Source organism: Camarhynchus parvulus, chromosome 15 (assembly GCF_901933205.1).
Source record: "Camarhynchus parvulus chromosome 15, STF_HiC, whole genome shotgun sequence".
Classification (NCBI taxonomy): domain Eukaryota; kingdom Metazoa; phylum Chordata; class Aves; order Passeriformes; family Thraupidae; genus Camarhynchus; species Camarhynchus parvulus.
Genome location: NC_044585.1, coordinates 9,979,580 through 9,997,315, shown reverse-complemented (window position 1 = coordinate 9,997,315; position 17,736 = coordinate 9,979,580). Strand labels below are relative to the sequence as shown.

Here is a 17,736-nt window from a genome sequence, read left to right as displayed (position 1 = left end):
GTAAAGGGAATGAAGCTTGGGGAAACCCAGCATGACACCAGAGCAGGCACCACACAGCACATCCAGAATGCCCCAGGCATAGTGCTAAGAAATGTTTATTTAAAAAAGCAAAGGCATTGTAGGTGACACCAGTCACAGCAAAGGATCATTCATCACATTTGTCCTTGGACAATAAATTATGACGTGGAGCATCATGGTGCCCTTTGGAAGAGGTTGCCATGGAGGGATGCACTGGGAGGATACAGGCACAGATGTTTCCAAGCCACCTGATCTTCATATTTTCAAGCAAGAAAATGCCTTTTGGGGCCACTCCAGCATCCTGCACCCTCCAGCTTTAATCCATGGATAGGTGTGGGAGAGAAAAGCCTGGGAGCGCCTGGATACGGCACCGGGAAATTCTCTGAATGCACAGGAACAGACAAAACCCAAGATATAAATATCACTTTTTGCTCACAGAGGTATAAGTAGACTAAATGCTAAATTCCAACATAATTCAGATGTTTCATCACATTATTTTCAATGTATCTTAACAAATACAAAGCAGGATTTGAAAAAAATTTTAGAAGCTACATTAGAATCAGGTTTTTTAGTTAATTAGCAAAGACTATTATGAAATGTACAGTGACAATATTTGGTCTCTGAATTTTTTAAAAAGCATGAGTTTCACAGTATCAAAAGTGCTTATTAAAGAAATGTAGTGTAAAAACTGATAAGGTGGTTGTGGTTCTGATGATGAATAATTTAGTGGCTGTAAAACAGGTTACTGCAGCATTATACAAATTGAACAGTGCTCAGTTCACATAATTTCTTTTCATAACAATAAATATAAATAAATTTACAAATAGTAATACTGCCTAGCACAAGAATAGACAGAAGCACAATACACAAGACTATAAATCTATTTTTTAAAAAAATCCTAAAAATCGACATAACTCCTAAAATCCTCTAGCCAGTGATCAGTTTAATAGTTCAGTAGTACCACTTCCTTCAGGGGTGAGGACTTTTACAAATCTAGATATAACAGTGGTCTGCTAGGGAGGTGAGTTTTCCTTTTTTAGTGGTTTTGCTCCGTTTTCCTACCTCCTAACAATAAATTAACAACAGTTACATCAGAAAAGTGTTAGTGGTGCAAATGTCTCCAGGAACTGGGGGAGGTCTTTGTCCAATTTGGCAAATTAAGAAAAAATGACACACCAGGGGCACAATCAACCAACCTGGGGCTGGCCAGCCCCTTGGCTTGTGGTGGCTTCTGTGACAGTGGTGACACAGCAGCTCCACCACGGTGTGGAATAAATTTAATTCCCTTAACTAGGTGATTTTTAGCTCAGTTACATTCCAGTGAAAGTTCCTGCTGCCTTCCAGGTCCTTCTGGAGAGCTCCCCAGTCCCACAACACAAGTGTCCATGCCCTTGTCATGGGGGAAAGTGGTTTTACAAGTCCCAGCTTGATTTATTTTGGCCTCACACGCTGGAAGCAGCCAACACATCCCAAAGCAGGACGAGCCCTTGGAGCTTCCCGGTCGGATTTTAACCACGGGGAAGAACCGTCCCTCGGGATCCGTGGAACGGTGCCAAGCTCAGAGCAGAGGGATGGGTTTGTTGCCTTGGGGGTTCATGTACTGAGCAGCTGCCACATTGTCCAGGGTGGTGTAGGTGGTGTAAAGGCCAGTGACCTGCAGGTCGGAGAAGGAGCGGTCGCTGCCGCTGGACACGGGCGTGAGGCCGGGTGTGCCCAGCTCGCAGTCGGAGAGATGCAGGGGGGAGTTGCTGAAGGCACCCAGGGTGTCCAGGCTGAAGCTGTCGTCTTTCATCTCCTCCCAAATGTTCCCTGGAAAAGATGGAATCCTGCTCACAGCAGCACATCCCCACCCAGGTCCCACAGGGCCAGGACTAAAGGGCTTCATTTGATGCTTGAGAGTGGGACCATGGTGATGCAAGGGGCAGCAAGTCCCAAATCCTGTGATTCCAGACCTTTCTGAGCATCAAATCTGATGCTCAGATCAAATCCTGTGATTCCAGATTTTCTGGGCAGCAGGTGTGCCTGATCCCCCCAGTTCCTGGGATTCCAGGTTTTCTGGGAAGCAAGTGTGTCTATCTCCCAAATCCTCTACTTCCAGACCTTTCCAGACAGAACCTCTCTACCTGTGCTCGACCCAGGACCATGTCAGGCATTGCCACAAACCAGAGAAGTTCCACTTGCACAGAAGGAGAACCCCAAAGCACAAGCAGAGTTCTGTTTCCCCAGGGGCAGAGAGATGTGGTATCCCACATCCAGCTGGTTGCACACCCCTGCTTCCCCCCACTGGAGCCTGGAAGGTGCTTTGCTGTCCCACCTGGCACAGGGACAAAATCCACTGAGGGTGACCCTGCAGATGCCACCACCCAACCCCATCCCAGAACATCCCACTGAGGATCCTGGTTGTTTATTCAGCATTAACACACCCACAAACCCCAGCTGTGCCCTCCCCCAGTGCCTTGCCCCGTACCTTGCAGTGCGAAATCCATGATGCTGGGATCCAGAGCATCCACCTCCGTGCTCATGTCCACCGCCACGTTGGGGAAGTCCGGGGCACGTCCCATGGGGTGCTGGGGCAGGGGGCTGTGGCTCATGTCAGGCAGGGTGTGCAGAGGAGGGGTTTGTGCAGGTGCTGGCGAGTTGGGGGCGAGGCGAGCCTGGGTCTGGAGCTGGTGGTGCAGCGGGAGGGGCTGCAGGGACAGCGTCATGATGGGCTGGGGCTGGAGCTGGGACACGGAGATCCGGCCCAGGGGGGGCCCCTCGGGCTCTGCCTGCTTGCTGGGCCGCCTGCAGCTCTCGGGTCTGTCGGTGATCAGCTTGTCCAGCTCCTCTGCCCATTCCAAGGAGGAAAAGAGATGCTTTAACACGTTTGTTCAAGCAGGGACTGCCCAAAGAACAACTGCGTTTATGGCATGGGCTGGTTGTCGCCTTGTGAGAGCCAGCACAGGCTGTGACCGTGCAGGGAGCAAAGAAATGCCACCTAATTCCTTCCCCAAATCCACTTCCATGGTTACCCCTGACTGAGCTAAAGAAATGATCCTGAAACTGCAGAGCAGCCCAGCCACCCCTGATGGCAGCTCACCCCCAGCTGCAGAACTCTGTGGCCAGAGAAACACTCAGAATTCTGCTTATCTATAAGTACAAAAAAATTCTGCTTGTCTCCCAAATAACTACAAAAAACTCCTGACAGTTGCAGTGGCCCTTTTGCATTTAAACCAATAACATGTAATTTATCACTGACTACATGTTACTGATTTTGTAGCAAAAAAAAATTCCAGTTGATTTTGTCAATACCGAGCTCCTGAAAGCTTCGAAAACGTGTTTCTTTATAAATAGTAAATTTTATAAACAAGGGGGGGAATTATAAATAACTAAGATATAAATAATAAATATATTACAGAGAATGTTCTATATAATATATATCTATATCTATAGATATAGATATAGACATAGATAATATAGATTCTATAGGTATAATATAAAAAATATAATATAATAGAATAGAATAGAATATAATATAATAGAATAGAATAGAATAGAATATAATATAATATAAAGAATATTTTTCAATAGATATATATATATTAGATAATATAGATATTAGATATAACTACATAATATTTATAATATTATAGTATAAATAATGTTAAATTCGATTTTATAAATAAGAAAATGTCTTCGGAAAGGGAGAGTTTTGCAGAAGAACAGGCAAGAAACAGCAGTAAAATGCTTCTCTATAAAAAGTGCATTAAATGTGACTGGATATTAAAATATTCCCCCAAACATTAATCCCGGAGGCAGCGGAGCCGTGCAGGGAATGCCATGGATGTGCAGGATGGGGAACGTGGGCCCTACCTGGGTTAGCCATGCTCCTGTGAATAGCAGCCAAATCCTTCCTCTTCCACTTCTGCATCTCCTCCTCCATCTTGTCGATCTTGGCGGGGTTGAGGGCCCACAGGCAGCCCTTGCGGGAGGTCCCGCTCAGTTTGTTCTCCACCTTCTCAAAGCACTTGTTCAGGGACAGGTTGTGGCGCACGGAATTCTTCCACCCATCAGGGGCAGTCTGCAAGGGGCACGAAGGGGTTAATGGGAGCAGCCACGGGTGTCACCAGGATATTTTCTGAAAAATCCCTTGGCCAGGGTTTTTTCTCCTGAGAAGCTGAGAAGCCTCAGGAAAGAAATGTAGACAATAATTATCTGATCGCTTCTCCTTGCCGTTTTGCTGCTTTGGAATGTGGCAGGTGCATCTTTGATTGGTTCCACGTGAATTATTTTTACTGAATGACCAATCCCAGTTCAGCTGTGTCAGACTCTCTGATCAGTCATGGGTTTTTATTGTCATTCTTGTCTAACCTTCTGATGTATCCTTTCTCTTTCTTTAGTATAGTTTTAGTGTATCATTAATATAATATAATATAATATAATATAATATAATATAATATAATATAATATAATATAATATAATATAATATAATATAATATAAATATAATATAAATATAATATAATATAAATATAATATAAATATAATATAAATATAATATAATATCAGGCTTCTGAGAACTTGGAGTCAAATTCTCATCTCTCACCTCGTCCTGGGGACCCAACAACACCACACCACAGGGGAAAGGGGGCTGGGATGTGGCACTTCCAAGCTGGGGAATGCCCAGGTACCTTGAAGTAGGGGAAGTGCTCCTTCATGAAGCTGTAGATCTCGCTCACGGGCAGGCTCCCAGTCTTGCTGTTCTTCAGGGCCATGGCGATCAAACAGCTGTGGGCAGGAAACCCAGGAATGGCTTGGAATCATGGAATGGCTTGGGTGGGAAGGGACCTTAAAGCTCACCCAGTTCCACCCCCTGCCACCTTCCACTAGCCCAGGTTGCTCCAAGTCATGTCCAGCCTGGCCTTGGGCACTTCCACAGCTGCTCTGGGCAGTCAGTGCCGGGGTCTCACCATCCTCACAGGGAGGAATTCCTTCCCAATATCCCACCTAACCCTGCCTCTGGCAGCGGGAACTCACTCCTCTTGTCCTGTCACTCCATGCCTCCTTCTGGTCTAGCAACCTTGGACCCACCTCTCCAGACACAGACAGCTGGGATCCTGGGATTTCTGCTCCCAAGGGCTCAGAAGTCACAGGATCACAGGATGAGCTGATTTAGAAGGGACCCCCAAAGATCACTGAGTCCAGCTCCTGGCCCTGCACAGCACCATCCCCAAGAGTCACACCACATTCCCAAAAGGATCGTCCAAACTCTTCTTCTTGGGCTCTGCCAGGCCTGGTGCTGTGACCACTTCCCCGTGATCCTCAGATTTTACTCCTCTGTGCTGTTACTCTCTCACTGCTCTCCAGGATTCACTCCTGCCACCCCTCAGAGGCAGCTTTCACACAACTCCTGCGTGGATGAGGGGATTTTTGTTCCCTCCCAAAGGACTCAGACACCCCTGCAGTGTCACAGCCATCCCAGGACAGGCTGCGGGCAATGTGCCTCCTGCTCCCCACTCACCTGTAGGAGTAGATGGGCTTGGGATAATGCTTTGGGTGCAGTTCCTGGGCAGAGTGGGGAGCCAGGCGTGGCTGGGAATAGTGTGGCTGTGTCCCATAGGATGTGTTGTAGATTGCTGCTGGGTTACACTGTGTGCACAGGGAAAAGAAGGGCAATGACAGAAGCAAAATGTCCAGTGGGTGTGTGGGTTTAGGGATATTTTGGTTTTCTTTTAAAAGACGTCTAGATTTGATCTTGGCAGGTACTTCAAGACAGACAACAAGCACATACCAGTACCTGCTGGGGGTTCTGGGCCAGGGCAAACACCTGCTGGGAGTGAGGAGGAGGAGGATGAGGATGAGGAGGAGGAGGATGAGGAGGAGGGAAGAGCTGTTGCTGTGTTTGCAAACCAGGGGACAGCTGCCCACCCACGGCGTAGGGGCTCATCTGCCAAGAGAAACACAACAGTCAAGGAATTACCACTGCCTTATCCCAGGAGCTGGGGCAATAATGAGCCACCAAGGCCTGCTCTTACATTGGCTCCATGTGTGGAAATGGAATTGAGGCCCAGGATTCCCTGGGGGAGGCTGGCTTGGACGTGGATCATCGCTCCGGGCGTTGAGTGCATCGCGTTCCCCACAGCACCTGGCGTGGAGAGAGGAAGGCAAGGGATGCTCCCATGGAAGCACAGCTCAGGGAAGGAAGGGGGTTAATAGATGCAGCTGAGCACAGGGAAGCTCTGGAGTGGAGAATCCAGCCTCTCTGGCTTTTCACATCTCGCCCAGATGACATCAGCTGCTCTCAAAACTCGTTAGGCAGCGAATGAGAGGCGGCAGCTGTTAAACAGTGTGGTGACACAGACACTGTGTCTTACAAAAGAGAAACAACACATTCAGCATTAGCTGGATTTGTGCTCTCAGGCAGGCAGGGCGACACCCTGAGCTCTGTGATGTGTGTTTACCTAAAGGATGTTCACAAGGGAAATAAAGGAGTTCAACCAACACACGCTGCAAGGCTGCAAGAAGCAAAGAGGTGTGAGGTAAATGGGGTGCCCTTTGTTTTATCAGTGTTGAAACAAAGCAGGAAGATTAATTATCTCATTTCAGAGGTATTGAAGACCTCTGAAACCCAGGACTTAAAATACCTCAGCCCAACAACTCACCAGCAGCTGCACTGAACAGAAATTCCCATTGGGAATTGGAATCCCAATGGGATCTGAATGTTGCCAGTGCTGGAGCTCTCAGCACCAGCAGAGCCCTCAAGAGAAGCCAACAGGCCCCAGGTCTTTGGACAGGAAGCAAAATGTAAAAGGATAAGGGAGCCTGAGGGGGAGTGTCAGGAGCAGGCTGTGCTGTTTAAGGAGCAGTTATTCCCATTTCCCATTTCCCATTTCCCATTTCCCATTTCCCATCCCACAGTACCTGTCTGCTGGAGCATGGCACTCTGGGCCCCCAGGCTGAAATCCATTCTCCCACTGGCCATCTGCTGGAGCCGAGGCACATCCACGGATGTCAGCCAGGACAGGGACTGCAAATCCCCTGGCAGCTCATCCTCACTCAGCTGGGATGGGTCTGAGGCCAGGAGCCTGCAAAGCAGCAGGGGAGGTTAACAGGGAGCAGGAATTGCTGCATTGTCCCTGGAAAGAGATGGATGGGGTGCCAAAGCTCCTGCAGGTCAGGGGGAAGAACCACCAGGCTGGAATTCTGTATCCAAATCCAGATGTGCCCCGTGGTTTCACAGCTGGTTACTGACACCCTTTACCTGGTCTTGTGCTCCTTTGTCCAGTCTGGAACATTTTGGTTGAGAAAACCTCTTGTGGAGCATTTGCAGGGGAAGAAGGCCCAGGAACCCAGCAGAGAAACTGCCTGGAAACAAACCCAAACTGATTCCTTATTTTCACATCTGTCAGAAATTTACACTTGTTTGGCTTTGATGGGGGAGAAACCAGGACTTAGAACCCGATCATTCTGTATTAACCCTGCAATCCAGAGCCCTGGGAGGAGCTCCGTGCCCAGCTCCCGGGGAATGTGTGTGCTGCCGCTGCTGGAACACCTGGAAAAACTTTTCCCAGCCCCTGGATCCTGTCAGTAGTGACAAATCAGCAGCTGCATAAAAAGAACTTCACAAGCTGAACGGGTAGTATCTTCCATTCAGATACATGAAGTTATTGATACTTAAAAAACCCAATTTTTAGGCAGTTTTTGACAGAGTAAAGGACCAGAATGAAAGGTTTGAGACTGGAGGCACCATATCTGCCAAGCACCAGCAACAACAGCAGGCACAGCTGTGACAGGCCACTTTTGGTTTAAAGCTCTGCTTTTGACACCTTTTACATGCTCCAGATCACCTGTTTTGCTTTGCTTCTGATAAAGCATGTGGTACAAAACAGGAATATTGGGATATATTTACCGCACTCAAAAATTCCTGTGTGGTCCAAACTCCCTGTTAAAGTTGATAAAAGAACACTTGCAAATGAAAAGCTAAATTAATTAATTTATGTGGAACAGTATTACAGGAGTCGCTGGTACCTTGAGGAGTAAAGCAGTAATTAGGACATGTCAGGGAATTGTCTCTCAACACCCAGGGTAAACCTAAAGGGATTCAGATCCAGGAAAACACGTTTATCTCTCAGAAGAACACAATTTAGTTGGATGCAGTTGATTTTGCTTTCAAACCCTTTTGCTTTCAAGAGCTCTCAGAGATGTGTTAAAGTGGTGTCTGCTGCTGATGCGTGTTTGCTGCCAAGTGATGCTGCAGGAACCTTAAATAAATCTGGTCTCTTGCTGAAGCATCTTTTATGTTTTACACGACTCTAAATCAGCTTAAAAGAGCAAGACAGAACTCCAGTGCCTGCCTGCCCTGGAGCTTTCAGCTCCTCTATTCAGGAATTCCAGAAACACCTATCAAGGCTCCCTGAACCACTGTCAGGGAGAGCTTTAAAGCAAAACTTGTTTGCAAAAAGATTTTGTATAGGAGAAAAGGGGGGAAAAAATCAACACGGGACCAAGAGCCGAAGGAAAAAAATCCTCTTCAAATCTCCCTCGCAGCCTACCCCGCGTTCTCTCTCCTACTGTAGTTATAGGGCAATAATTAGCATTGCCATGGTTACGCCGTTATTTCGCGAGGCTTGGGGACTTCCATCCATTAAAAAAAAAAAAAAAAAGAAAAAAGCAAACCCCATCAGGTGACGGCTCTCCCGGCTCGGAGATTGGCTGGATTGGAAGAAAACAGGGGCATGAAATGATTTGAAAACCGGGCAGGCTCGGGGGTCGCTCGCAACAGTTGGTTCGGTGCAGGGGGAGCCGCGGGCCCTTTGTGCGCCCAACGCCCGCCGCCCTTGGCACGTGTCCCCTTTGTCTTTGGGGACCCCGCTTAATTGTCCCACCCCCCCTCGCACCCGCTCCCTCTTTACAAACCTCCCATTAATCTGCCCCGAGTGACAGGCGACACACAACACACGTCCCCTCGCCATCTGGCACCCCGCGCCCCGCCGGCACTAACGGGGTCAGCGCTCCGCATCGTGGAAACGCAGAATCGCCAAATTCTGCGGGATCAGCCCTGCCCCCGGGCAGGATCAGCCCTTCCCCGGGCCGCATTCCCGGCCAGCCACGGCTCCTGCCGAGCCCTCACCCGGGATGCTCCCAGCCCTGGGAAGGTGGGGCGGCGTGTCCCGCTCAGCATCCGCGCCAGGGACACGGATAGGGGCGAGGAAAGGCTCTGGTATCGGCTGGGAAGTTGTTGGTAGTGCATGAGGCTCTGTTTTAAATGGATGTGAAGATGTAATGGTATTTAATAACTAGAGAAGTGTGCAAAATGGCTCTTTCTCCAAGTCAATGGTCCTTCCCTTCCCTTCCCTTCCCTTCCCTTCCCTTCCCTTCCCTTCCCTTCCCTTCCCTTCCCTTCCCTTCCCTTCCCTTCCCTTCCCTTCCCTTCCCTTCCCTTCCCTTCCCTTCCCTTCCCTTCCCTTCCCTTCCCTTCCCTTCCCTTCCCTTCCCTTCCCTTCCCTTCCCTTCCCTTCCCTTCCCTTCCCTTCCCTTCCCGTTTACCATTCTTCTAAAACCACCCCAGCCTGTTCACTGTGCTTTTTTAAATAAAATGGATTTGCTAGTTATCAGATTAGTGTTCTTTTAAAAATAAGGGTGAAAGCAAATTCAATCAGAATTACATCCCTGCCCGTGGCAGAGGGTTGAAACAAGATATTTAAGGTCCCTTCCAACCCAAACCATTCTGGGATTCTGTGATTCCATGATTTGATGATTCTGTAATTCCATTATTTGATAATTCTATGATTCCATGATTTCAAGTTTAAGGGTTATTCTTCAGGCTGCCTGCAAAACCAATGTTAAGATCTCTCATGTCTTAAAGAAGGTGAAATTCCAAAGAATTCCCATTGCTGCCTGGCTGAAGAGTTTTAAAATTCTGGGGATATTCTGTAGCCTAAACCCAGCACATCTCCCGGGCCACAGGCTCAATATGTGCCCTGCTTCCAGTGAAGAAATTCTAATTTAACTGCAAAAAAAAAAAAGAGAGAGCCTAGCACAGGAATAACCAACACTGTCATCTCTGGGGGTTCAATCTTCCTGACCTGAAAATTGCCTGTGCCAAGACGGCTACAGATCCATCAATTGGAATACCAGGTTGGATTGGATTCAGTTCCCCATCACCACCATGCTCATCTCACTTTGGAGGATAAATCCCAGGAGGATAAAATCCAGAAGGACAAACTCCAGGAGCCAGAGCTCCTGCCTTTGGCTGGGTGTTCACAGCCCCTGGCACAATGGGGCACTGTGGTAAAAGCAGCCTTTCAGTGCATGTAAATGAGATAAATAGTGATAGGCTGTAATTAATGCACTGCTGAGCCTCCCTTGCTCATTCCCAGGGCTCCTGGAACAGCCACTGAACCCCAGCAAGGGGAGGCTGCAGCCCCACCAGAGGTGCTGCAAACATGGTGTTGTTTTTTCAGGGTGTGTAAAATGATGCAACTCCACTTTCACCCCTCTGCTTCCAACTCTCTGCAGGAGAACATCCCGTGCTTCTGTTTCTCTCCTGCAAGGATGAGAATCCAGAGGGTGCTGGATTCAGAGGGTTTAAAGCCCAATTCTCCTGTGTATCCCAGGATGCTGATCCTGGGAGAAGTGCCTGGAAAACTGGGTGTGATACAGAAATGCTCCTTGGCACTGTCAGTCTTTACAACCTGCTCTGGAGTTATCTGCCCAAAATATTTATCCCATCAGGGTAATTGGATCAGGAACACCTTGGAATGAGGCTCCTTTCCAGATCTGATCCTGGCAAAGTTCACCAGAGCCTGCCAGCAGCACAAAATCCTCACTCACAGCTACCTAAAGGTATTTTCACCTTTTTCTCCCCACCATCAAGAGCATCCTGCTGGCACAAGGTGGAATTGGAGTCATTCCTGGCCTGGCCTTGCAGGAGTTTAACACCAGGGCTGGATCTGCTTTGCCACCTTCCCTCAGGCTGAGCTCAAGGTGGTTCCTCCCCTTGGGAACCACTGCCAGGGGAATTATCCATGAATTTTCTGCCTCCACATTGCATGGGATGGTGAACTCGTGCCTGGAGACTGTAAGAATCACCTCAACAACCCATCACCTCCACCTAAAACAGAGCCAGGCCAAAACCCCACAGCTGCATTTGGGATATTCCAGGGTTTTAAGTCGCGCTCAATGGACAGGGCTTTTCCCATTTTCAGTACTGAGTTTTTAGCCCAGGCTTAGGTGACACAACTGCTCAACAGGCAGGAGCACTTGGGTGATGAGTCCTTAATTAACTGTTTGCATTGGTTTATCCAGTCAGAGACAACTGGACAGAAGAGTCCAAAGAAAACCTCTTCTAGAACTGGTGTTTTCCTTTGTCTGGGACTACACAAAATCCTCAGGGCAAGCACAGAGAGTTCTTATGTGCAAGACAAGGAAAAGATTTGGATTGTGACTCTCCAGCTGCGTCCACGGTGAGAAGTGTCCTCTGTTTTACTGAAGGATCCAACTTCCCCATCTCCTTCAGCTCCTCATTCCTGCTGCTCTGCTCCTTCCCTTTATGCCCTTCCCCTCCCATTTTCCTGCCTCCCAGGTGCTTTTCCTCCCACTATTTTCTGGTTTCCACACTCTCAACCAGCTGCCCTTTCCAACTTGATTCTGCCCCAGCTCCTCTCCTGCTTTACCAGCAACTCCCAGGGTTTTTGGTCTGTGATTCCTCCCTGAAGGCACAACACACACCCAGTCCCAAACCATCACCCCACCCCTCTCTCTGTCTTCAAGATCTCTGAGTTATTTCTGGCCTTGCTGGAAATCAGAACAGAAATTAAGCAGCTTTCCAGGGATAAAGAGGGTCCCTCCTTATCTATAACTCAAGAAATATTGTATTATCAGAACAAAAACTAGTGAGGAAAAAGCAAATATCATCAATAACCTGGCAGGTGGTCTCCTTTCCTTGCACCATGCTGGACTCGCTGAAAATCTCCTGCAAAGGTACTTGGCACTAAGAACAGGCTACAGCTGCACTCCTGGAACCTTTTATCCACTCCAGCTCCCCATTTCACAGCCCCCATTACACCAGTTTGCTGTGGGATCAGTGGAAACTGGATTACAGTGAAAAGTGTAATGCTTAAACCCAAGAGAAAACAAGAGGGGATGGCAGCACTGCACCCCCAGGCACTCATTCCCTGCTCTGCCCTAACCATCCCTAGGCTGGGATTTGCCAAATACAGCTGGCATCTGACTCTGGAACCTGTTTGGTAAAAAAATCCCAAACCAAACAACTCAAAAATCAGCCCTTTGACCGACATCAGAACAAGCAAAATGTGCTGAAGCACCAGGCACTACAGGAATGTTTTATATTAACCACGGTCAGACTGGGAAGCTGCTTTTTCCTTGGGAATCGCTGCTCATTAACACTGGAGCCTTGTGTAGGTGTCAGAGCACTGCAAAGGGGATATCAGCTCTCTAACCTGTCCCTGGGCAGGGCTCTCAGAGCCCCCTCAGTCGCTGGGCCTGCAGCAGCTCCTCTTCCTGCACGTGGGTGCAATGAGCCTCTGAGATCCCCCAGGAATGCTGGGAAAATCCCAATTCCCTCTCTCTTTCCCTGTTTTGGCCTTTCTGAGGTAAGGGATGAGCCCCTTCTGCTCTCACAGGACCCCGAGGTGCTGCCCCAAACCAGCTCCGGGAGGAGCAAAAGGCCACAAATTTTTGCTCCTCCAGATCAGCACATTTCAGGAGTGCTGAGGAAACAGTTGTGCTAATCCACTTAAATCAATCCAGTTTGACTGATTCCTTGGAGGTTTCTCACTTTTTTTTTTTTTTTGGAATTCCTGGGGCACTCGGAGTCATTATCTCACTGCCTGTCAGGCAGCACGGGAAGGTCACAGGAATGGACACTGGCATTTTCTCCAGGAACAATTAGGGTGTTGTTAGTGATGCATTTGTAACCTCTTGTGTGCACACTCCCATCCATCCATCCATCCATCCATCCATCCATCCATCCATCCATCCATCCATCCATCCATCCATCCATCCCAAGAGGACAGAGGTGTCACTTCCTCTCCAGGAACCCCAGATATGAGAACACAACAAATGTGCTCAAATTAGAGATTTGTCATCTTTTTCCACACTGGAATGCTGTCACGTCTGGAATTTATAGAGTACAGCAGTCCTGTGCTTCTTAATCTGATTTCACACTAAACTATGGCAACATAAAGTAATTAAGGAAAAAATTGATCAGACTAATGAGATTATGAATATAGACAATTTTTTAAGAATCAAAGAGATAATTAAAATGGGGTAAAGGACAATATAATCCACTAATATATTAAATTATTAATGATTAACACCTTCTGATCAAAAATAGGTAATTTAAAGCTTAATTCCCATTTAACATATAGAAAATGTATTGCAAGGCCTTCAGAATTGTCCACAAGGCCTCTGTCAACTGGAAATACATAATAAAACAAAAAAATAGAAATGTGGTCTTTACACCAAATATTGTTGAATCAGATCTTAAAATCAAAATGACAGATTTCATATTTCAATTCAAAATATTGCTTGAAGGCCACAGGGCCCAGGAGCTGAAGAACCTGGATTCCCAGGAACCAGCCCATAAATTCCATGGGAAAAGCCTGGAGCTGGCTCCTTTAATTTACACAGCTCTGTGCTGGAGTTACCACGAGCCACCACTGCATAGAAAACTTGTGGTCTGCCTGTGCTGTGATTGAAATCAAAATAGTGGCACTAAAACGTGTTAAATTATTAATTATGATTAACAAGAACGAAGTGCTAAGGCTTAAAAAAATCTTGGTGTGTGTTAAAATTCTCTACTTTCATTTCCTTAAACGTGATATGGAATTGTTAGAAATATTTGTCAGCCCTACAAGAGTGAATATATTGAATATGGTGGTATTTTCTGTAGGAAACTAAGAGACGCAGCTGCTAAAATAAGGAATTACTTTGCATTGCAGCCAGGCAGTGACAGCACCATAAAAACAGGCAGTGGAGGAGATCTGATGGCCCTTAACCACCCCTGTGCTGTTTTATATCCCAGAGCTGCACTGCTGGGAGAGATGTTTGCCTAAAATCGTTTTACTGGGGAGCAAAAAGTCCTGGGATTTCACACAGCAGCCAAAACTTCATCACCACCCCGAGCCACAGCAAACTCACTGCAGAGGCTTTGGAGCTGCACAGTTCAAAGATCTGTTAAAATCAGATTTTTCCCACATTCCTTTTACAAAAAAAAAAAAATTAAAAAATTCAAAAATCCCAGGTTTTCCAGCTGTAAGCATAATCTGCCTGCAGACTGATGGGTGGCTGGGGGTTTGATCTCCTCCCTTCCCAGCGGAGCCGGGGCTCCTCCAAGTCCAACTGTCCCATTGAAAGATTCCAAATGAGACAGAAGAGTATTCTCAGCACAGCCCCAGCCTCCCACTCACTAATTGGAGGCCATTCCCCATTTTGTGGAGCCTTGATGCTCCCCCATGGAGAACTCAGGACTGTGGGTTCCAGTCTTGGACTGTGGTGACAGCAGGAGAGTAAACAGAGCTGATAGAATTTGACAGGTCTATTCTTTTCTTAAAATCATTCAGTCTAAAAGATTTTCTTTTACATAATCCAAAGTGTTTTCTCATGAAGTAGGACAAATACTGCTCTGCATTTATGGTGCAGTTCAGATTTTATGCATTTTTATCAGAATTTGCCACTATTAAACGAGGTCAAATAATTTGTTTTAAAGCCGTGGTAAAAAAAAAAAATCACAAGAGGGTGAAAAACTTTAGAGAACTGAGTTTAAAACATTTCACAGAGGACCCGAAGCTGGCTTTTAGAAAGAGGAAAAGAAGAAAGTTATGATTTATTTTTTTTACTGCAGTAAGAGAAATCCTATCTTTCTCCCCCCAAAAAGCCTTTTATTTTCCTGCAGCTCTGAGTTAAAGAACAGTTCTCTCCCTTAAAAAGGGGCTTTGTTAAGGTGGTGAATTCTGCAGGGCACTGAAGACCCAGCCTTAAATCCACGTCCCCAGAAGTCCCTCTCACCCACACCCTTCCTTAAATCCCCAATAATTTCTTCACCAATATTTACGTAGCCAAGAAAAATGCCCCGAGCAAACAGTGCCTGGGCACAGAGCAAAAGCAGAGGCACAAACCTTTTCCCCAGAGGCTGCAGGGACTAAAACAAATCCCTTGTTGAGCTGCAAGAGGCTGAGCTGCAGCCTTTGCATTTTGAATAGAGAGAGGCCAGGAGAAGAATACCTGCAGCAGCCCCAGGAAAGGTTGCAAACCCCTCAGGCTGGGAGGAAGGAGTCTCTCAATGCTCATTTTATATTAAAAATTAAAAAAAAAAAAGGAATTAATTTTCTTCTGGTTTGCTTTTCTGTTTTGTTGTGAGAACTGGGACGTGTTGTGTGCGTTCTGTATTTGTTGGAGCTTTGCATCATGTGACAAAATGTAACCTAACATAACCCAGGGCTCTGTAACTCATGCAGAACCCTCCTGTAACCTCCAACAATGCTTCGAAATGATAAATGGAAGCACGGTGGTGCAGGTAAATTAAATTATGAAAGGCTCTTTGCAAATCCAGGTTTGTTCCCACCCATATTAAAAGCCCTTTGACAGGTTGTCAGTGCTTTGGAGGGCTACACAAGTGCTTGTTTTAATTAAAAACTCCTCCAGTGTCTCTTGTTTGGTCTCTCCATGACTGCTCCACAACAATGCAAAAAGTGATCTGCAAGGGAACTTTTAAATTATTATATTTTAACGAGAATCTCCTTCTCTGGCAATGCTCACACAGGACAGAGAATTTAGAGAGAGGTCAGCCCAAGGTTTTGGAGGTGTATTTATCAAATATAGGTGAGTATCAAAATCAGAGAATCACAGAATTACAGAATGATTATGGATGTAAAAGACCTCCAAGATTATCAAGTCCAGCCTTCATCCAAATGAATACTTTGTGAATTTTTTAAACAGGCATGTTTCTGAGTAAGGAGTGCATTGTAACTGGTCATCAGCCTTAGAAATCTTATTTAGAGTGGAGGAATAATTCAGATAGCTTAAAAGAAAAATAAAGAAGAAGAAGAAAAGTGGATTTCTACATGCTAAAAGGATTTTTTAGGAAGCAAGGAGGAGGCAGCAGGAGTTGGCAGCTGTGCCAGTGCAGGGCACGTTTTTGAGACGGATAAAACCTCACCTGTACTCCTGCGAGGGGTGGTGGTTTTGCCCTGAATTCCTAATGATTCCTGACATTATGGACGGGATATCGCTCTCTATCATCTCCTGGGGAAGCAGCAGAAGGCAGCGGTCAGCAGCAGTAGCTATCCAGCACTTCAGCAGCGGCGGGAGCCACCGACCCCGCCCGAGCCCCGGCACCGGGCACGGCCCGGGCACCGGCACCGCCGGGCGCGCTGCTGGCACCGGGAAAGGCAGGAAAACGCTTCCCGGGGGATCATCCCATGCCAGAGAGGGACCCCTGAGGGAGGGACAGCTGCCCACAGGGTGAGGGGACCGGGAGCACCGAGCCAGCCGGGAGCGCTCCCGCTCTTATCCCCCGAACAGCATCCGTCGCATTTTGGGTGAAAAAGCTGCGGGAGCTGCCGCGGCCCGAGCGCGGGGATGAGGGGAGACCCCAGCCCCGGACTCCCAGTCATGGAAGGGGAGCCCGGGGGAATCCCAGCACCGCTGCCCCAGGGATTGGAGGGAGCCTGGTGGTCCCAGCGCCGCGGATGGAAGGGGAATCCCAAATCCGGGAGAATCCCCAGCACCGCTGCCCCAGGGATGGAGTGAGCGCGGGGAGAACCCCAGCCCCGCACCCACGGGGATGGAGCGAGCCTGGAAAAACCCCAGCACCGCAGCCTCGGGGGATCAGGGGGAGAGCGGCTCCCCAAACCCGGGGACGGACGAGCCCTGGTGCCTCAGGATGGAGCGAGCCCTGGCATTCCCACCCCGCTGCCCCGGGGATGGATGGATGCAGGGAACCCGGGGGTTCCCATCCCCGCTGCCCCGGCATGGAGGGAGCCCGGGGGTCCCCATCCCCGCTGCCCCGGCATGGAGGGAGCCCGGGGGTCCCCATCCCCGACCCCCCCTCCCCGCCCGTCGCTGCCGCCGCTCCGCGCACCAACCTGTCGGGCGGGGCCCCGGGGCCGCCCGGAGCTCGGCGGGCGCTCGGTGCGCGGGGCCGGCGGCGGGGCCGCGCTCCGGCCCCGGTTTAAATTTCCCTCTCCGGAGCTGTCCAGCCCCGAGCATGCGCGGCCCGGCCCGGGGTCAGCGCCGGGGCAGGGCCGGGCAGAGCCGCCCCCCGCCCCCGGTGCCCCCGCCCCGCCGCACCGGGCAGCGCGGGCGGGCAGCGCGTCCCAGCGGAGAGCGGCGAATGGAAAAAGGGGGAAAAGCCCGGATTGACCCAACTTTGTGCAACTTTCCGCAGGGGGGAGGGGGAGGGGTCCGCCCGCTCAAACGGGCACCGGCGGGAGGAGAGCGGAGCTGGGGTTGGGGGATGGCTCGGGGGAGCTGGTGCTCAACGCCCGGTGCCCGGTACCGGTGCTCAGTGCCCGGTACGCAATGCTCGGTACCGGTGCTTAGTGCCCGATGCTCCGCGGTGGGGGCAGGATGCTCGGTACCCGGTGCCCCGCTCGGCGCTGCGGGAAACGGAGCGGAGGCAGCGGCCGGAGCCGCCTGTCCCCGGCTGTCCCCGGCTGTCCCCGGCTGTCCCCGGTGCCGGGATGGCCGCGGGAAAGGGCGCGGGAGCGGGAACGGA

The 17,736-nt window shown here is 49.0% G+C and overlaps 1 protein-coding gene across 2 annotated transcripts; it reads right to left on the bottom strand.

Moving 5' to 3' along the window:
• Positions 1–87: 87 nt before the first annotated feature.
• Positions 88–17,152, bottom strand: FOXN4 (forkhead box N4). Of its 2 annotated transcripts, none has more exons than XM_030958959.1 (10): positions 17,105–17,152; positions 16,177–16,262; positions 6,918–7,081; positions 6,032–6,141; positions 5,788–5,943; positions 5,518–5,645; positions 4,688–4,784; positions 3,871–4,078; positions 2,486–2,845; positions 88–1,827 (listed from the first exon to the last, which is right to left on the bottom strand). In XM_030958959.1, the coding sequence occupies exons 2-10, from the start codon at positions 16,257–16,259 to the stop codon at positions 1,577–1,579; spliced, it is 1,557 nt and encodes a 518-aa protein (XP_030814819.1). In that variant the 5' UTR covers positions 16,260–16,262; positions 17,105–17,152; the 3' UTR covers positions 88–1,576. The 2 variants fall into 2 exon arrangements, with proteins under 2 accessions (XP_030814819.1, XP_030814820.1); XM_030958960.1 differs by having other exon boundaries at positions 5,794–5,943.
• Positions 17,153–17,736: the final 584 nt, after the last annotated feature.

Excerpts from the sequence above, each read along its gene's own strand:
- FOXN4 (XM_030958959.1), bottom strand. The coding sequence starts at position 16,259 with ATGATAGAGAGCGATATCCCGTCCATAATGTCAGGAATCATTAGGAAT. Across the intron at positions 4,079-4,687 it reads AGCACTTCCCCTACTTCAAG|ACTGCCCCTGATGGGTGGAA; the intron begins GTACCTGGGCAT and ends TGCCCCTTGCAG. Across the intron at positions 2,846-3,870 it reads CAGGAGCATGGCTAACCCAG|AGGAGCTGGACAAGCTGATC; the intron begins GTAGGGCCCACG and ends TGGAATGGGCAG.